The 20,677-nt window shown below is 40.9% G+C and overlaps 1 protein-coding gene across 3 annotated transcripts in view; it reads right to left on the bottom strand.

Annotated features, from left to right (window-relative positions):
- CUL1 (cullin 1) overlaps window positions 1-20,677 on the bottom strand; it is a 100,222-nt gene that overhangs the window by 64,362 nt on the left and 15,183 nt on the right. For all 3 annotated transcript variants that reach the window (XM_017502891.2, XM_017502889.2, XM_017502890.2), the window contains exon 2: window positions 3,724-4,023. In XM_017502891.2, coding sequence (XP_017358380.1) covers window positions 3,724-3,863 — 140 coding nt within the window. In that variant the 5' untranslated portion in view covers window positions 3,864-4,023. The remainder of the gene's footprint in view (window positions 1-3,723; window positions 4,024-20,677) is intronic.

Below are 20,677 nucleotides of genomic sequence, written 5' to 3'. Positions count from 1 at the left end.
ATTCCTCACTCATTTGGCTTTTCCAAAATTCCCTTCTCTCTTTCACCACTTTGAGTTGAAAGTCAAGATAAAGATTTATGCTATAAAATAACCCACCTCCCTGCTATAGCAACCACAAATGTCACAGGTTCCTAAAGGATCCAAGTATTTGTTTTACAGCAAGAAGGTTATTTTTCTAAAACAAACAAACAAGTCCATTTGCTCCACCAGGATACACAATGGGTAAAAATCTAGCTGTTAGGTGCTAGCCAGAGTTACGGGAAGGAAAAGAATCCCTTCTTTTTCTCTCAACCAGTTTTCCTTTCTAACCCACTTCCTTTGCCAACTGCTGATGAGGCATGTCTAATTTTGCAAAGTGATACTGTGATACTAGAAGAGTGAGATGCACTGCCAGCTCCTTCTTCCCTGATCCAAAGGACCTCCTACCCTGAAACGTAACCTTACAACTACAAGTGTTAGATGTCACGGTCAACAGGCCTTTAGGAGATTATTTTTAAATGACCAAATATATGCCAGTAAGAGAAAACTTCTTGAAAAACTGCTCTGTTATGCAGCCTGGGGCTGGAATAAAACAGCAGTAATGGCAACATATATGCAATTCCAAAAAGTACTATGTGTAAATGGCTTACAGTAAAGATGGCGCTACAAAAATGTAACAGATGACTCAGAATTCTTGCAGTTCTCACAATGATATTGAAAATATATGTGAAGAGTTGGGGGGTAACATCATATTTTATGATTTTCAGTAATTAATAAACGTAAGTATACACTCTACTGCTTTCAATTCTAATATATTGAAGAGTTAATCAAAATACATCTCCACAACTTCTCAAAGAAAATATAGAAATTTAATACTCTGAGAAATACGTTCATTCAAATATAGTAGCTGAACGCTATAGAGTGGCTAAAGGCGATTCCAGATTCAGTCTGCTGAGAACCTGAATACCTGCCTCAACACCACCACTGGCTGCTATACAACCAGGCTCCTGAAGCGTATCCACAGAGCAAGGTAACTACTAACATGAGGCTTAACGAAGCGTGGACAGTTCCAAGCACAACGCCTGACACACAGAACTCAAACTGTAGCTGTTGTTTCATAAATAATGTCTAAAGAATTGAAGTAAGCTATTTTAGACTCAGTTTAGGTTCTCCAATTTTTAGAAATCTATTCTCAGACAAAACGGAAAAAAAAAATACCCAATTTGAGTGGTAGTCCTGAAAAAAAAAGGTACAGATACTAGAACTACAAATTATATGAATTTAATTATTTGTAGACACAAGAATCCGAAAACTTCTGCTGGCATACAAAGTCTCATTGTCTTATGAGCAAAAACAATCCATCAGAAAAAGGACCAACCGGATTTAGTTAGAAAGAACACATTAAGAAATTCCCAAGGCTGGGCATGGTGGCTCACGCCTATAATCCCTGCACTTTGGGAGGCCAAGTAGGGTGGATCACGAGGTGAAACCCTTTCTCTACTAAAACACAAAAAAAGTAGCACATGCCTATAGTCCCAGCTACTCGGGAGGCTGAGGCAGGGGAATGAATTGCTTGAACCCGGGAGGTGGAAGTTGCAGTGAGCCGAGATCGTGCCACTGCATTCCAGCCTGGGCAACAGAGCAAGACGCCGTCTCAAAAAGAAAAAGAAAAAAAAAGGCATGACTTATAAGGCATATTAATTCTATCTCAATAATGTGGATTTTAAAAAGAAATTCTCCAGAGACAGATCAGCAATGATACCTCCTTGGTCTCTGGAGCAGTGCTCTCCTGCTTTCTGTATATCAGAAATCCAACCAATAATGTCTTGCCTCACCACTGGAACCACCATCTTCAGCTTTCTTACATGAATTAAGAAACTGTCATACCAAGCAAGCCAGGACCCTGTTGGGTGGCATAATATCCTCTCACTTGACAAAGATGCTATTACTTCAAGAGCATCCTACCTGTCACAGGACCATGCAATCCCACTCCTAGGTCCATGCCCTGGAGAACAGAAGTCATAGAGCCACTCGAAAACTCACACACATGTGTACAATGGTATTAATAACAGGCAAAAGGTGGAAATAACTCAAATGCCTATCACTAATCAATGGGTAAACAAAATGTAGACTAGACATACAACTGAGTCATAAAAAGGAATGACGTAGTGATGCGTGCTACTGGGATGAAGCCTGTGAGCAGCTAAGTCAAAGACGCTACACATGCAGCCCACACATCATATGATTCCATTTGTGCAAAATGTACAAATGAGCAAATTCAGCAGGGCTTGGGGGAAAGAGGGCATGAGGTGTGACTGCTAATGGGTACAAGGTGTCGTTTTGGGATGATTAAAATGTTCGAAAATTTGACAGTGGCGACAGTTGTAAAACTCTGCAAGTATACTAAAAACCACTGCATTGTATACTTTTTAAAAGGGTGAATTTTATGGTATGTAATTATATCTCAATAAAGCTATTATTTTTAAAAAGTATCCTATATGTAAGTGCATATACATACATAAAAATGCAAACACACACAATACATTTTATGCGAATTCAGAGACAGACATAGTTTTATATCTGCTTAATTTTTTTTAGGATTCTAAAATATTAACGTATGTAAGAATATATTAGAATATGACAAAACCTAGTTTGATCATAACTGAGATAGTCTAAAAATTTAAACCTGAAGCTCTGTTGAATCAGCAACTTTAAAGTCCTAGAGTCAGTAGCAATCTCCTCTCTCCTGAGTGAGCTTAACTCTCATTTCAATGTTGTATGTGTATGGAATCAAGAAACCCTCCAAATTAGACAGTGCGTCTCCAGCCACACGAATAGCAGCAGCCGCATCTTTTCCACCCTCATCGCCTTTGCAGCACACAGTACAGTTCCCCATGCACATCACAGACCAAATACTAAAGGAATAGAATACTTTTAAATACTGTTATTTAAAATAGGGCCACAGCCTGGGTAACATAGCAAGACTCTGTCTCTACAAACAAAAAAACTGGCCAGGTGTGGTGGCACGTGCCTGTGGTTCCAGCTACTTGGGAGGCTGAGGTGGGAGGGTTGCTTGAGCCCAGGCAGCTGAGGCTGCAGTGAGCTGTGACCACGCCACTGCACTCCAGCCTGGGTGACAGAGCGGGACCTTGTCTCGAACACACAAAAAAATAGGGCCATAACAGGAAAACTTTCGCTTGATGTTCTATCCCTTTAGATCAGGTCAACAAACTTTTCCTGTAAAAGGGCAGGCAGTAAATATTTCAGGCTTCATGGACCAAACTGTTTCTAACACAACTACTCAACTCTGTTTCCATAACACAAGGCAGTCATAGACAACATATAAACAAATGGACAGTAAAACAAATGATCTGCTGAGAACCTCAGGACCTTGCTTTAGACCAGTGCTGCCCAACGGAACCTTCTACAATGACAGAAATATTTTATTTTCTGACTACTGAGCACTGGAAACACGGCTAGCGTGCCTAAGGAACTGAACCTTCAAAATATCTCAAATGTAAACAGCCACATGTGCCTAGTGGTGACTGTACTGACCAGCACTGCATTTGACTACTAATGAACCAGTTCTACTCCGTTCAAAAACTTAAGGCTAAAAATGAACTGCAATTATTTTACATGATGAATTGGGAGGAGAAAATGACATAAAATCACACTAATTCATAGGTCACACTAGTAAATAATCAAAACTCTAATCAAATCAACCTGCGCTAGGCAGGAGGATACGTGTAGAGCTCCATGTATCTGGACTTGGCCATGCTCTGCCGCGTGTACACCTGCTGGATGCCGGCTCTGAGGTCGTCCCAGATCTGGTCCAGGCCAATCTGCTTCAGGCCGTGGGGGTTCTGGCTCCGGGTTGACGACATTGTGAGGGATGTTCTCAAGTCGTCCAGTGCAGCAATCCCTATTCAAAGTACAGCTAGTTCTCCATTAGATGAAAATATACAGTACCATTCCAAATTTATTCACAGCAGCTCAGAAAGGATGTCCTTTAAATGTAGAGAATGCAATCTCATTGCAGGCAACCTGAGGAAGAAATAAGGAGAATTAGTGGATTCTCTCTGGGGTGCTGTAATAGAGTGACACACACTGATAGAAACACTGAGTCTCCAGGCATTAGCAAGACCCACTGTAGTCCAGAGACCATTTCTCTATGTAAAAACACGCTCATATTAATCATATGGTCTGTGTACAAAAAAATGCTTAGTTAGACATTTAGCTCAAAATCATGATTAGCACTCAAGAGAAAGGCTGGGTAAAAGTTCACACAAGCACAACTAACTCTGTTGCCTTCGCCTTTTAAAGTTATCAAAAATATATATCACTTGACCTAGATGACAATTAGAAAGACAAACGCAAAGAAAAAAGGGCAAAGGATATGCTCAGGAATTCCCAGAAACACAAACAGCTAATAAATAGGAAAAATCATTTCACTCTCACAAGTTACCTATGACTTTTACTAACCTTTCACTTAGAACTCAGCAAGAATGCAAATGTTGGTGAGGCTGAAAATGAAAGGAAACAGGCATTCTCTTTTTAAGAAGGGATTCTGGCAAGAATTATCAAGATTTGAAATGTACAGGTATTGATCAACTTATGACCTATGCAACTTACGACCATTTGACTTTACAACCACAATCACTAGCCACGACTGCTCCCCGTCTGGCAGCGCAAACGTTGCCCAGCTGGGCGTACGACAGTGCGGACCAGCTTCCGGCAACACTACCATCTCCGTGTGTACCGTTTCAACTGTACATATAACCTATTCAACTTACGACCAAATTGTGTTATGACCAGTCTGTCGGAACCAATCGTGGTTGTAAGTCGAGCACTAGCTGTACTCTGAATTTAGAGAGACCTGAGTTTGAAGCTCAGTGCCACACCCACTAGGCAGGTACATGCGGTACTGGGTGAGTTTCTCAATCTCGTTAAGCTTTAATTTCCTAGTCTGAAAAATGGAGGCCAATCACTGTCCTTCAATGGTTGTTGTAGAGTTTAAATAAGATAATGTATAAGAAAATACTTAAAACACAGTAAATGGTTAATACATGGTAGTGGCTATTATTTCTAGGAATATGAAACTAGTATGAAATACAACTCATAATGCTTCAGCATCTTGACCCATAAAGTAACTTAGGTATTCAATATTGTATCAAATCAGTGCTTCTCAATGTACAATATCACAAACATAATTTAAGGACTACCTATGTACATCACATCAAAACGTAAAGGTTTTAAATAGATATTTCTAGTGCAAATCAAGAAACACTGAGTAATTTCAATGGCTTCGTAAAAATGTCATTGGGAAGTAAACGAGACCTGGAACAAGGAGGCTAGGTTATTAAGGCCTGCAAACGTATGTCCGAGCTACCCTGTCAAGTAAGTCAGCTCATCCTTTATCCTCAATGGCATTACACAGTTCTGTGTAATCTAAGGCAAACTTTTTTTTTTTCCTTTTTTTTTTTGAGACAGAGTCTTGCTCTGTCGCCAGACTGGAGTGCAGTGGCACGATCTCGGCTCACTGCAACCTTCACCTTCCGGGTTCAAGCAATTCTCTTGCCTCAGCCTCCCAAGTAGTTGGGACTACAGGCATGTGCCACCACGCCCAGCTAATTTTTGTATTTTTTAGTAGAGACGGAGTTTCACCATGTTGGCCATGATGGTTTCGATCTCTTGACCTCATGATCCGCCTGCCTCGGCCTCCCAAAGTGCTGGGATTACAGGCGTGAGCCACCGCGCCCGGCCATCTAAGGCACATTTACGGACCCTGTGAGGTCATGCCTTGGAGTAAGTCTGAGCCACTGAAACCTACTCTCTAATATTTATTTATATTCTGGGCTATGGAACTTGGTATTTTATGAATCCACATCATTCTGGATCCTAAAATGTTTTATGTCTTACATTCAAATAGGTATGTTCAAATGTGGAATATATAAATATCTAAAACAAGGACTTGCTCAAGTTTTAAGAAACTTAACAACTCAGCAACCACTCTGCAAATGTTTCCTGTGTGTAGCGTCCATGTGCTTTCCTTTCATCATCTACTTTGAGAAGGTCAACAGCACACTTAATAAGCGTGTTTGGACTGGTGGCGCCATCTGATAGGATCGACGGTTTGGACCCACCCTACTTTCCCCCATCACTGATTTAACTTTCCCCTGAGGAGAAATTATCACTCAAATTCCCTAAACCTGCCGTTCAGTTAATTCTATCTTGGATGAGCTTTCTCATACCCCTCTAGGTGCTCTTTCACTCCTTTTCCTTTTCCTTCTCTTCTAATTTCTATCAGCAACTGAAAAAATATTCTACTCTGCCCCTCAAATGCCTTTCCCCATCAGTGTTGTCCAGGTCAGTGAATGGCACCACCCCATGTATCCCCAAGTCAGAAACCTGGGAATGGGCCTGATGCCACAGCCCTCATCTTTCATATTCAAGGGCTACGGACTTTCACTTCTAAGGTGACTTCAAATTCATTCCCTCTCCTCTCTTTCCTCCTCTAGTAAACATCATCATCATCATCTCTTACCTGGGCCACTATTTTAGTTGTTTAAACTAGATTCCAGTACCTTGCATCTGCTTGCCTCAGTCTTGACATAGCAGTTAGCTGCATAAAATTGCTGTCATCCTAAGATGGTTTCATCGTGATTCTAAATAGGCTGTCACCCTAAGAGCAACAGGGAGCCAAGGCAGAGTTTGAAGAAGGGAAATCCTTAATATGGCACTAACAGATCCTTTTATCTCTCTTCATTTGCCTCTTAACAAAACCTCAACTCTTCCCCCTTCCTCCCCTCGGGTTCAGCCGCATGAATGTCCCCTTCCCTGGCCATGCCAGTCTCCTTTCCCAGCCAGAGGATCTCTGCATCTGCTGCTGCTTCTGCCTGCAGAGTAACCCCCTTCTTCAAGTTGCCTTCCAGTCATACTTTCAAAGGAAACTTACTAGGAAGTCCCAGAAGCTGTTCAGGTTTGCCTTTAAGTGGGATTTTCCCTTCTTAACACTTACTCGAGGCTATAATCCCGCACTAGTTTCTGTATTGTAACTCCCTCACTTCACTGGAATGCAAGCACCACTGGCTCGTGAGAATCTCATACAGAGCCTGGCATGCAGTTCAACAAATATTTCACATAAGTAAATGAAGGAATACATTAAGAAACTGAAAAGCTGTATGTTTTTCAAAGATTTAGAAATAAAATGCCAGTATCATCAAGCATCTCAACTTGCTTGAAATCCCTTTGAGAATCTCTACAAAATTGTATCTTCTGTCTTCTAAACTTTTTCCTTCAAATATTAGATTTTAGGTTAAACTTTATGTCTTCCTGTTTCATTTAGTCATGTTTTATATTATTTTGGTCATTGCAAATGTATACATACCCCAAAACAGTGTTTAAACAAGCTTGTGAAAATTACAGAATTTTAGTGACTACTTAGTTTTAACAAATATTTAGTAGGAAACTACCATATGCCAGGCACCATCTTAGGTATTACTGACTGTTAATAGTAAACCAAAACAAACATGGTCTGCTTTCATAATGCTACAGCTATAGAATAAAGGGTGCTTATTTATTTTTAAATATGGCAACACTCTGTCACCCAGGCTAGAGTGCAGTGGCAGGATCACAGCTCACTGCAGCCTCGACCCCTTGGGCTCAGGTGATCCTCCCACCTGAGCCTCCCGAGTAAGTGGCACTACACGTTGGGACAGCCATGCCTGGCTAATTTTTAATTTTTTTTTTTTGGGGGGGGTAGAGATGGGGTTTCGCCATGTTGCTCAGGCTGGTCTTGAACTCGTGAGCTCAAGCAATCGTCTTGCCTCAGCCTCCTAAAGTGTCGGGATTACAGGCATGAGTCACAGGGCACCTGGTCAAGTGTGCGTCTAGGACGCTGACACATAACTTTTGGTATGTAACCTACTTGTAAAATCAGAAACTTTACGTGCTATGCATTTGTGTACCAAAAGCATTTGTTCTTAAGAGCCAAACATAGTCCCTGGCAATCAGAGGTTAACCTTAAAGATAGTTCTGACCCTTCCTTTTCAGATGAAGAAACTAATTCAAAGAAGCAATCAAACTTGGCAAGATTTTAAATGCTACAAAGTAGCAGGACCACAAACTAGTACACCCTAGTCTGAATTTTAGGTTCTTCCATTTTTAAGGTGTCAAAACAGTGAACCCACTGTAAGAGTCATAGGAAAAAACAGCCATCAATTGCCTATTCGTTAAATGAGGAAACCTCAACATCTCCAACTAAAAGAGCTGATAGTTTTAAAGAGTTAACAAGTCAGTCTTAATGGTATCGGTATTAAATCTATTCAAATATTTTGAAATTTAAGAAACTCCCAATTTTTTTTCTAAAGCTTGACTTTTGAAAAACTAAGATAAACACTGCAACTATGAGGACAATATAAAAGATAAAGTCAAGACACCAGTTATTCTCCAGCAAAGTTAAAATATACCAAATAAAATGTTCAATGTGGATTTTTCTCCTTAATACCTCCATTCTCCTGTCTCAGCATAAGCACATCAAATATGTTTGTTACATATTCCCTATTCTTTGTATCACATTTGATTCCAATTACAAATCTTACTTTATTAAAACTCATTGATGGCCAGGTACGGTGGCTCACTGTAATCCCAGCACTTTGGGAGGTCGAGGTGGGTGGATCATGAGGTCCAGAGATTGAGACCATCCTAGCCAAAATGGTGAAACCCTGCAAAAATTAGCTGGGTGTGGTAGCATGCACCTGTAATCCCAGCCACTTGGAAGGCTAAGGCAGGAGAATCGCTTGAACCCGGGAGGTGCAGGTTGCAGTGAGCAGGTATCGGGCCACTGAACTCTAGACTGGCAACAGAGTGAGACTCTGTCTAAAAACAAAACAAAACAAAACAAAACAAAACAAAAACCACTCACTGATAATGTATGACATCAAATACAACTTTTCCTGTCACACTGTCAAGTTTACTTGCTGTACACTTTTTGTGTCCAGGCCTACACATGGTAACTTTATGTCACATCACACCTGTTTACATTCCAAATATGCTGAAAAACTAGCAAAATCTTCTATTCCTGCTGTTATGTGATTTATTCTTCTCTATCCATTCTCTTTTTCTAGTTGGTCCCACTGAGTATCTAAAATTCATGCATAGCTGATCTGAGGTTTTCAAAAATTCATACTTAAGTGGGCGGGCTTAAAGAGGATGACCTAATCTTACATTTCCAATATCCCCTAGAGAGCCTCACCTATGTACTTAAAACATTAATAACTAATACAGCAAAGATACCTAAAACAAAGTCTAAAGGGAAATGTTAGAAGTAAGCACATCACGAAACGGTCTTAAAGGACAGATAGGTCAGACACATGCTGGGCAGTAACAGAGACTGTGAGCAGGTCCCAGGCGGGGCTCTCTGGAGCACATACTGAGACCCGGCTTGGTTGGAAGTCGCTTCTCAGAGATGGGCATCCACGAGATGACGAAGAGGAAGCAGACAGGGCACTGAAAAGTTGAAGTGTGATGTAGGCCCTATAAAGCCAGCACCAACCTGGCAGGGAACTTTTTAACAAGTATTGCCAGAGGGTCTCACACGGGCTGCAGGCCAAGCCTTTAACTCCCACTGGGCTGAGAAGGGCACAGCCCGGACCAGGCGGCTCTGCAGCTGAGGCTCAATGGCACTAACGCTAGGAGTCAAGTCTTTCCTTGAAGGGGCATCTGGGTGGGCCACCTCTGTATCTACCAGCCAGCTCCAATGGATACAAGAGGCTCAGGTAGTGGTTTTCCAGTTTAGAGGTAGGGGTGTGTGTGTGTGTGTGTGTGTGCCCATGCTTGATCTGCTGAAGCATCACTCAAGTGTCTGTGAATGGAACTGACTGTAAAACTGCTTGGAACAATAAAATAGAATACAGGTGCCCACAAAACACTTGCTTCTCTGTTAATGTTGAATTTTAATTTACAAACGAAATTAAAATGGTGGTGAGGATATATCCACTATCTCATAATCAGGCCATCAAAAAATGTCAATTTTAAGCAGATTTTATAAAAGTCAGAGAGGTTCCAATGGTTTTTAGGTAAGGGGTAAAAGCATTTCCTCATAAATTACATCTGATAGCTAGAAAACTTAGGAGGTCCCCAAACCTAAAGATATTAAAAACAAACAAAAAATATACATATACTTAGGAAATCAGGTAGTTTTCAAAAGTACTCTGGTATAGGAGATCCTTGGCATTGCAGGAGTTACTAATCGGGGTTATGAATATCCATGAGTTTCAGGCGTGTAACCTGCTGATGTGCCACCTCCTGGCTTGGACACACAGCTGGCTGGTGAGTGAAGCAGGCCAACAGCAAGGGCAGCCACAGGGCCCCTCACAACTTCAGCGTTCTCTAGGTGGCCAGCCCAAACCATGCTCACAAACTCTCGCTAATCCCCAGAGAGGGATTATCGTTTTCTTGACAGGAAACCAAGGCACGAGATGCAATTAGTCAAGGACAAGAAGCAATGGCAGAGCCAGCCGTGCCTCCACTCACACTAGCTGGTGGCTCACGGGGCCCGCATGAGCTTTTACCGCAGACACACATTCGCGCACAGACACACACGTGCCACAGTTATACTTCACTTTCATCTAACCCTTGGAAGATAATGGAACACAACAGTCAAAATAAACAGGTCTAACAGAAGAAGGGCAGTCATATATTTAAGAACTTGTCTCACAGAAAAGACAAGGAAGATGTCCAAAGGAAGATGAAAGCCAACAGAATCAATATTAAACAAGCTCCCTACCAATTCCAACTGTGAACTAATCAAACAGCCTGTTTCTCAAGATTAATGGTGCATAAGATTCCTTCATTGAGTAGAAGTGTGAACTAACTAAATGACCTGCAAAAATCCTGAAAAATATATCTTCTTTGATATTAGTAATTCAGTTTCATCCATGCATACTGAAAGAGCTTTTGAAAAAGAGCACTTACAACAGTCTTCTACTAAACGCTAATTGGGACATCAACTGAACTGAACATCAAGGGAGTTTGGGAAGTACTAGCTTTAGTGAAGTTAAATACTTTGTTTGCCACAAACCTTCAGAGGTCTTGATAAGTGAACATGCCTTATAAATTTGCAACAGAAAAGCAGTATAAAGCATCTTCTCTCAAACTTACTTGGCCATGAAATATTTTTTCCTGAACATATCTCGAGACCAGTAGTGCTTCAAGAAAATCCCAGTATTTCAAGGAACATGACTTTAAAACAAACAAACAAAAAAAATCTGTGCTGACCCCTACTGACTTCCGGCTCTTTGGGGATCAATCATACACTGGTTTAACAAACTTTTTTTACTTAAGAACGATATTACCTCACTTCACTTAATGAAACATACCTCATTTTCTTTTGTGAGTCATATAATATTCCATTATTCATCAATAATAGTACCTTACAAAAAGCTTTCAAGTATTTACTTAACAATTATAATACTGCAACAAGCAGCGTTGTATTTACTTTTTACTTACTCGAGTGAGTGATTAATACCTATGTGTACCCATCTGATAAATATATTGACAACGATAACATCTACTGAGACAGGAAACATTAGAGAGGAACAGGTCTACGGGAGGGCAGCTGCCCTTGGATGTGTGAACCTGAGGTCCTTGTGAATCATCCCAGGTAGCTGGACACACAGGCCACAAAACAGAAGAGAAGGAAGCCCTACAGAAAGCCGATCTCTGGTGTCTACCGCCTGATTCTGGGAACCACAGTTCCTCAGGAAAATGCGGCAGAGAGACAGCCCAAGCTGAGTCCTGAGTAACATTTAAAAACTGACTAGATGATGGAAAACCCAGAGTTTGTAGCTGCAAAGTTATAGCCAAAAACAATGAGGAAGAACCCAAGCCTGGAAGCCAAGAGAAGAAAAGGCAGTGATTGCATAAAACCGTATGACCTTGTAAGTTCTTTCATCTCTCTTAACCCACCTCATGGGTTTGTGGTGAGGATTGAATAAGGCAACACTGTTTCAAAAATGCTAACTATTACTTGAGCAGAAATCTAACTGGAATGGGTGGGGAGGACAGAAAAGACAGACCACCTTAAGCATGTGGGCTGTGAGGAGTAAGAAAGCTGGAAAGGGCATGATGCTAACAGGCTCACGTGCCTCACCCTCTTCCTGCCTCTGGCTAGGAAGTGGGGGGCTCTCAGTCAAGGCGGACTGTGGGAGCACCACAGTCCAGGTGGGAAGGCTCAGCAGGGCCCCACCCGTGAATGACTGCAACAAAACAGAGCTCAAGGAAACAAGGGGCTGAAGCCTGGGGTGGCCTGCAACCATCTTTGGTAATAGGTGTCTGCAGTGGACAGGAAGGTTCTGGGCTGTGCCAGAGTGTCCAATGAATTTCTGAACTCTGGTGGTTTAGCAGATGACCACTGCAGGGAGAGAAATGGCTAGTGCTGCAGAGGAACTCCAAAGAGTCTCTGGGTCTATGGCTGTCAACCCCCATGAGGAGGCAGTGGACCCCTGCCTGCAGTCTGGAGGCCTGCAGGATGTCAGAGGACAGGAACAGCCACACCTAGAGAGGGCTTTAAGGAGTCTTAGTCTTTATGGAATAGCAATGGGGTTGAAGCAGTGTGAGAAGTGGCTATGGAGGAGTTTCCCATTCATGGATGAGGACTCTAGAGAGGTCCAGGAAGAACTGAGGTGGGTAAAGAAGTGAGGGGAGTGGAGTGGGGAGCCCCAGTCAGAGGATGAAGCAGGCAGCTGAGGGTGTTTGTTAGTGCAGAAGACAGAGAGATGACCTGACGGCCCACATCAGTCAGTGACCATAGGGAGATCCACCAGGGATTCAAACCTCCAGCTTCAGGAGCAGGGAGCTTACACTTTATAATTTTCAGCCACGGCCCCAGGATTGGACAGGGCCAAGCATTTCTTCATCACCTATCTAACCAATTACGCCTTATGTATTCTTCTAATCTATTATTACTTTGACAATTCCTAAATATACAATAGAGCAGAATAAACTTCTTAAAATTAAAACTTTCAGAATTTTAAGCTTTACTTGCAGTGTGGCACATAAGGTATGAAACTGACAGTAAAACAATTTAGACCTAGAGAAACTCTTGTATGTGAACACCAGAAAATATGCAAGCACATGCATTTGCTGCTCTGTTTATAAGAGCAAAACAAAGAAACCTGGAAACAACCCACATGTCCACCAACAGGAGAATTCCCAACTAAGCAGTGGGACAGTCAACAGACCTCACAAAATAAGCCAGCTTCAGCTACATGCTTCAACATGAGTGAAATTCAGGAGTCTTGAGTGAAAAAAAGGTAACGAGGGAATATAAACAGTACATCACTTTTATATCTAAGATTAATTTTAAAAGAGTACTTCTATGGAAAGAGAGATTAGCTCTCCCCGACATGAAAGGAAGGCACCATCATGAACCACACACATTTATCTGCTTAAAACACGGGCTACTGTGGTTTCACTGTACTTATGTAAAAAAAAAAAAAAAAAAATACTAGCTAGAGATACATACTTTTGTGATTAAAATGATATGATGGCTGGGATTTACTTTAAAATTTTGCAGAGAAAAAATGCTGAGAGACAGATACATTGCAGTTTCTACTTTCCATAATAAAAAGCTAACAAAAAAACTCAGCAAACCCATATAACATAAGTAAAAACAGAAGCAAAAGCATTTGGGGGAGGGTCAGACAATTAAAATGTTGTGGGGTAATCATGGGTTTGGGAAGAAGCACTCAGGGAGCTTCCACAGTACTGGAAATATTCTATGTCTTAGAGGGGAAATGGGTTTGCTAGTGTTCACTGCCGTAGGAAGCTTGCTTCTTAACATGGAACATGCTATGTTCTCTTGTGGTCTATTTGCTACATACATAAGAAAACAATCGAGCAGGTTAAAGGATACTCTATGCCACTCAGAACTGAGACTAGAAAGCTCAAGCTCAGAAATTCTTGAATTCCATAAGAAATTATTAAATCATCCTTAAGTTTTAAATGAAGGAATGCCTGAAAAAGAAAGAGGCTAATAATACAGCCAACCTGAGTTTTAAGTACGGCCAAGATTAGGTAAAACTGTGTAGGCAAGAAAACTGAAGCTTCAGGCTATATACACACTTCACAAAAAGCTCTGTTGAGGATTTTAATAATACATTTCTACAGTTTCAAGTTAATTTCAGGAATAAGAAAATCAGCAACAAGCCACTTGATCTGTTGTGGCCCCTTCTACTTTGCCCAACCCTCGACAACGGCTCCAAAGGGCTCCTCACTCCAGCTCTTCCTCCTCCTTTCACTGGATCTTCCAAAGGCCACAGACTCAGGTTCAAAACCGAACTCTTCTCTCCCTGCCTTTCTTCCCAACTTAGTTAATAGAAGCCTTGGCTGCTCAACTTGGAATCCTAGGAGTTACGAAAGCACCACCTTCTCTTCTAATTGCCCAAACATCAAATCCTATCTATTTTCCTCATTTCCTCCCCATACCCTCTACCAAGACTTTCAACTGAGGGTTATGCTTAGTCTTCCGACTGGTGTCTCTCCCTTCTGTATTTCCCATTGGCTTTGATTCCTCTCTATTTTCGTCCCTGATGAAAACTCAGTTCTATGATTTCCATCTCCTTATCCTACTTCTCTTTACACTCCCAACTGCTGGAGTCTAGGCATTATTACCTCTCATCTGGCTCACTAACTAAAGGGTCTTCACTGGTCTCACCCCCTCCACTCCATCCTCCATATTGTTGCCCCACAATTTCTAAAACACAAACAGACACTCACTCTGTAACCGAATGAACTCCAGGGACCTTCTATCCGCTACGTTTCAATTACCCACACCCATGGCACCTCCAGAATGTCCATTGAGTAGAACTGTTCCATGTCAGCTTATTAACTACATAAAGAAAGGAACAGTATTTACTGTGGGCTGCTAAGGTAGACTCTGTGCAACAGCTTTAGTTGATTTACTCCTCACAGTAAGTACATTCTCTGCATGTATGAGCTGCATTTCACAAATTGAGGAAGCTCAGGCTCAGAGGTGTTACCCATGCTGTTTCCTTAGGACCGCAGGAGCGTCTCATTCCACCTCCTTAAGAAGTGTGCTACCAAGAGTCTCTCCTGCATTTGATGTTACAACCTGGCTTCAAAAGGAAGCATGAAAAAGACAAGTGAAAGCCTTGTGATATGAATATGTAATGACAAGTCCAAATTGCTGCCAACGAATAGGTTGGAAAAGAACTAGCAAATTCATGAGCTTGACTTTTATTTATATTTACATTCCCAAAACTATTGAAAATTCTACTTTGTTTGGATCTTCACTCATTAGTATTTGAATGTTATTCTACGTTTTTTAATCAAGAAGAAATTTGAACAAAGATACCAGGCCAGGGACTAAAATACAGACCAAGAACTTGTGCATTCAGTATCTGCACATCTACCAAGAAGGACATTTACTACATTAGATAAGACTACATGAGTTCATTACTGAAATTCGAGGCTTGAAAAATTTGCACTTAACTTATAAGATGTATACTATCCCTTTCGATATAAAACTACAGAAACTCCCATTCAAACAATTAAAATTGACAAGTAGCATAAACAAATTTCAATAAACACCCTAGTAGATGGCTTCCTAGAGGCACTAAGTTTTATCTCTACTTATTTAAAGCCATTCTAAACCTTTAAGTCCGCTGGCTATAAAGACAGAGAAATAAACACATACCCAAATAAGAAATGGGTTCTGCTTCTTTTGCTAATTCCAAGTCAAATCCTCAGACAGGAATTGATCACATATGCTTGCATTGCCTTGTTCGTGTGGTTACTCAAAACTAATAATTAAACATCTGGGGCATTAAAAGACCACGTTCAGTTAACATAAATCTGTCACATGCTCTATTAATTCTACCAGATATCAACCCCCCAAAAACAATGAGACATCCATCCACCCAAAGACCTGTACATGAATATTCACAGCACTTTATAATAACCCCAAAGTGGAACAACCCAAATGCCCACCAACAGGGGACAGGATAAGCAAAATGTGAGGCAGTCACACAATAATACCAAGCAGTCATAGTATTTGGCAATTAAAAAAAAAAAATCAAGTACTGATGCAGCATAGATGAACCTCAAAAATATTAACAAAAAGTGAATGCCAGATGCAAAAGACCACATATCATATGACTCCATTTATTACATGAAATGTCCAGAATAGGCAAATCTATCGCGACAAAGTAGGTTAGTAGTTGCCTGGGGTTGGGGAGAGGGTGGGAATGGGGAGTGACTGCAAATAGACACAAGGGATCTTTTCAGTGTGATGGAAATGTTCTAAAATTGCATTGTAATGATGGCTGCACAACTCTAACTTTACAAAAAATCACTGAATTATACATTTTAAATGAGTTAATTTATAGTACATGAATTAAACCTCAATAAAGCTGTTAAGGGAAAAAAAAAAAAAAGAACAGACTTAAAGCATGCTAGCTGTAAATCTGTGGGTCAGATTCAGTTCATTCACAGAAAGGAATGCATCTCTGCAAGACGACCTGGTTCTGTGTACATATGGGTCTTGGCATCAGCGCTAAAAGCAACAGTACTGAGTATGCTACCAGAAAATCAGCTTAAAGAAATGCTATGTAAAACATTACCAATAGAGGGGTTTACACTCCCGCAACAATATATCAACAGGTGAAAACACAAATGTTAAAGCTTTGCCTGCAGGTATTAGAAGAGATGCCATATGGCATGGATGATTTGCTGCCATATTAAAGATAAAGGCAAAAGTGGCAATTCAAGTTAATAGGCAAAAGAAGTCATTTCAGGCTACAATTATCAGGAAGTCTTTACAGAATGTGGGCTTCGAGTGTTTCTCAGAGGACGAGCAGGAATTGAACAGCAGTAGAGGTACCGGGAAGCTGATGTCCAAGGAAGACAAGCACGATGCAGAAACCAATCGCAGGAGCCGGGTGAAGGATTTGTGCAAGTCGTGAGAGGTAGCAGCTGGGTTGGTGGTAACAGGATGCAAGGCCTTTATTCCGTGAGGGTGACAGAGTTATGGAAGGTTTCAGAGAAGACAAGTGACACTGAGATAACAGCTCAACTTAGACCTACAGCAATGGAAAAGAAGAGGCCCAAGACATAGGCGACACAAAGCAGTTATCACGGTAACTGGTCTGACTGGATATGGTGGGACAGGTAAGAAAGAATTCAGGATGACAAAGACTCTAATTTATACTTTCCAACTTCCAACAATTCATTTCTGGGTTCCAGAACTTGACAGACACTGCTTTCAAAATTCAAAACAAGGCCAATGTGGTGGCCTGTAATCCTAGCACTTTGGGAGGCTGAGGCGGGCAGATCACCTGAGGTCAGGAGTTCGAGATCCAGCCTAGCTAACATGGTGAAACCCCATCTCTACTAAAAATATAAAAATTAGCCAGGTATGGTGGTGCGTGCCTGTAATCCCAGCTATCTCAGAGGCTGAGGCAGGAGAATTGCTGGAACCCAGGAATTGGAGGCTACAGTGAGCAGAGATCACCCTACTGCACTCCAGCCTGGGCGACAGAGCAAGACTCCAACTCAAATAAACAAAACAAAAAACAAAGTTCAAAACAATACAGTTATTGCTGAGGAAATGTTCCATGATAAAAATAGGAATTTGCCAGATCTAATAACATGACAGATGCCTTTCTCCTTTGACCTGGCAATCCACTTCTAGTAATCTATTCCCAAAATATGTCAGCCAAAACCACAAGAAGTGGTAAATTCAAGTTGTGTTGCTGCAAGACTTGAAATCAACCCCAAACCCATGAGTAGGGGACAGGAAGACTAAGTTAGGACAATGGAGCACTGTGCAAAGATAGAAACTGTTAAGAAAGAAAGGACCTCCACATACTGATAAGAAAGTAAATTCTTAGCGGATACTTAGCTGAAAACAGGCACTATTTATGTATGAGGGGAGTAAATACTAACACGTAAGTGTAGATATATATTTTTTTTTCCAGAAGAAAAATTGGGAAGCTAAACTGAACACTAATATAAAATGGTTACCCACAAGGGAAGGAGAAAACAGTGGGGGAGGTGAGTGGAAGAGCAACTACAGTGGGGTCCATGGATGGATTTCAGAGGGCTTCTGAATGTAGATGGGGCAAAAAAAAATTACGTCTTTATTTCTACTAACCTCTGATGGAAATCTGACAATTCCTTTGGTTATGAATGCAGGCAGCAGACGCAGTACTTTTAACAAAATGCCTAATGTTGTCAGCAAGAAATCACAAAGATTTTCATTATTCCATGCCAGCCATTGCCAGTATCATTTATGCTCATCAGCACCTTGAAATTATAGTAGTTACATATGAAGTCTGTAACTACCAGATCTAGGACAATGTCTGCATGTGTTAGCCTGTGTAATTATCAGGAATGGACATGTCTGCTACACTTTTGATACTTTTTATGATTTTAAAAAAACAAAAAAGTTATCCTGTAAATGCTAGAAGAACATCTTGGAGCCATATGTGGCCTGCAGGATCTCAAGCAATTCTAGCCTCTGCCTTAGGTAATTGTCTGGCAACAATATAATTGTAAATAAATATGAACTCACAAATATAAAATATCATGGCAGTTCTAGGTTACAGGATGATTATCCATACATAGAATTATATTTATATGAAATTCTTTATGTCACTAAATTGAACACTCAGTTTAAAAATTCTCATGCTGGCAAAACCCCAGGAGTAAAGGGAGTTAGAAAAAACGCTATATAAGAAAGTGAGGATTAACAGAAATAGGTAAGTTATGAGAAGAAGCCTGAAACTAGAAAGAAGATGAAGAGCTTAATTTTAGATAAGTTGAATGTGAAGTGATTTTTTTTTTAAAGGCAGGCAGTTAAAAAATTGTAACCCAAAGGAAATCACACCTGAAGAAATAAATTTAGTAATAGACAAGTAAAATTGTTGGCATCAGTGCAAACAAAAATCTTCAAAGCGTGAAGAAAGAACTTAATAGAAATGAGGACTAAAACATTGTACTTCAAGGATGTGGGGAAAGTAGTCCCTTGCCTCCCACCCCTCCCAAAAAAATGAGAGAGAATGCTTGCAAGAGACAGAATATATAAGCAGGAGAACAAGGAGGCCAGAAAACAAGCCAAAGGAGGCTCAGCCATGAAACTTCTAGCCCAAGAGTGTTAAGGTTGAAGATAAATCAAAGGTCTATTATGAAAAAGTCACTCACCGTGGTAACTGCCAGGAGACACGGCCTTCAAGAACATAACTCCAAAAGAGTAGAAAGCGATGAAGCCTGGCTGCAGCCAAGTAGAAATGGAAATGACTTGCTCAAAATGATGGTGAGAAGAGGATGGTGGACTCTGTCACTAGCAGAAACCACCAGATACCTGCCTCTCCTGACATCGCTGTCACAAGAGAATCCTCAGTACTGACTCAGAGAGCGTGAAGACTTATTACCCCATTCACCACGATACGACGACTGGTAGGAGTGAGACATGAAATTTCCTTCTAAATTCTAAAGCCAGTAAACACTCATAATTACAACAAACTTGCAAATGAACGGACGTGACAAATATGTCTTCCAAAACCACACACCTTATTCAAAAACAAGGTACAACTCAGGAGGCTGAGGCAGGAGGAACGCTTGGGCCCAGGAGTTCCAGGCTGCAGTGGACTCTGATCATGTGACCATATTCCATCTTGAGGGACAAGGCAAGACCCCGTCTCAACACACACAAAAACAACAAAGCACAACCAATAATACTTCCAGCAGCATTCTCACAACAGAACTTCTGTGCATATCTCTCAGCTGGATATATGGAACCCTGGATTCAAACTCTGGTATAAAGACGACCATGTTCTGCCCAGGTGTGTTCATGCTTTCCACTGCCCTCTAAAACGAGTCCCTTTGGCAACCTCAACAAGATGACCCCCACTCAGATCACCACCAGAGGGCACTGAGAAAATACCACACCAATCCCTACGGAGGAGAGAGACAGACTCCAAACCAGCCAGCACTGCTGTTCAGATTCTCTCACAAGGGGCCGTTGGTTCATTCTATAAAGCCAATTCTAATTCTGTTCATTCATTTTTAAGTTTTCCTCTAAAAATGAAGCACCAAGGAGTGGGATGGGGAGAAACTGGCCAAAGGTACAAAGTTTCAGTTAGACAGGAGGAATAAGCTATGTAGATGTGAAAATTGCTTAAAAGCAAAACAAAAGAGAAAAAAATGCTTACAGTACATCTTAAAAAAAATATTAAGTATGTGAAGTGACGGATATAATTAACTTGATTTAATCATTTCATGATGTGCAGTATACATATATCAAAACATCAGGTTGTATACTGTAAATACATGTTTTGTTAATTATACCTTAATAAAGTGGGGAGTAGAAATTAAACACAAAAATACCACCTTCTTAGAATTGCTATAAAGAATAAATTAGTAGAGCCTCAAAGTTTTACTACAGTTCCAGCTACTTGGGAGGCTGAGGCAGGAGAATCGCTTGAATGCAGGAGCGGAGGCTGCAGTGAACCGAGATCTCGCCACTGCACTCCGGCCTGGGTGACAGAGACTCCGTCTCAAAAAAATATACATATAAAATAAAATATACACACATGCCAATTTAATTAATCTCCCTCCCACACACACACACAATTTTATAATCATGAGAATTCTCAGATATCATTAAGTACAGAAT

The sequence above is a fragment of the Cebus imitator genome, unplaced genomic scaffold, assembly GCF_001604975.1.
Source record: "Cebus imitator isolate Cc_AM_T3 unplaced genomic scaffold, Cebus_imitator-1.0 Scaffold304, whole genome shotgun sequence".
In the NCBI taxonomy this organism is placed as follows: Eukaryota; Metazoa; Chordata; class Mammalia; order Primates; family Cebidae; genus Cebus; species Cebus imitator.
This window is presented reverse-complemented; position numbering and strand designations above follow the sequence as displayed.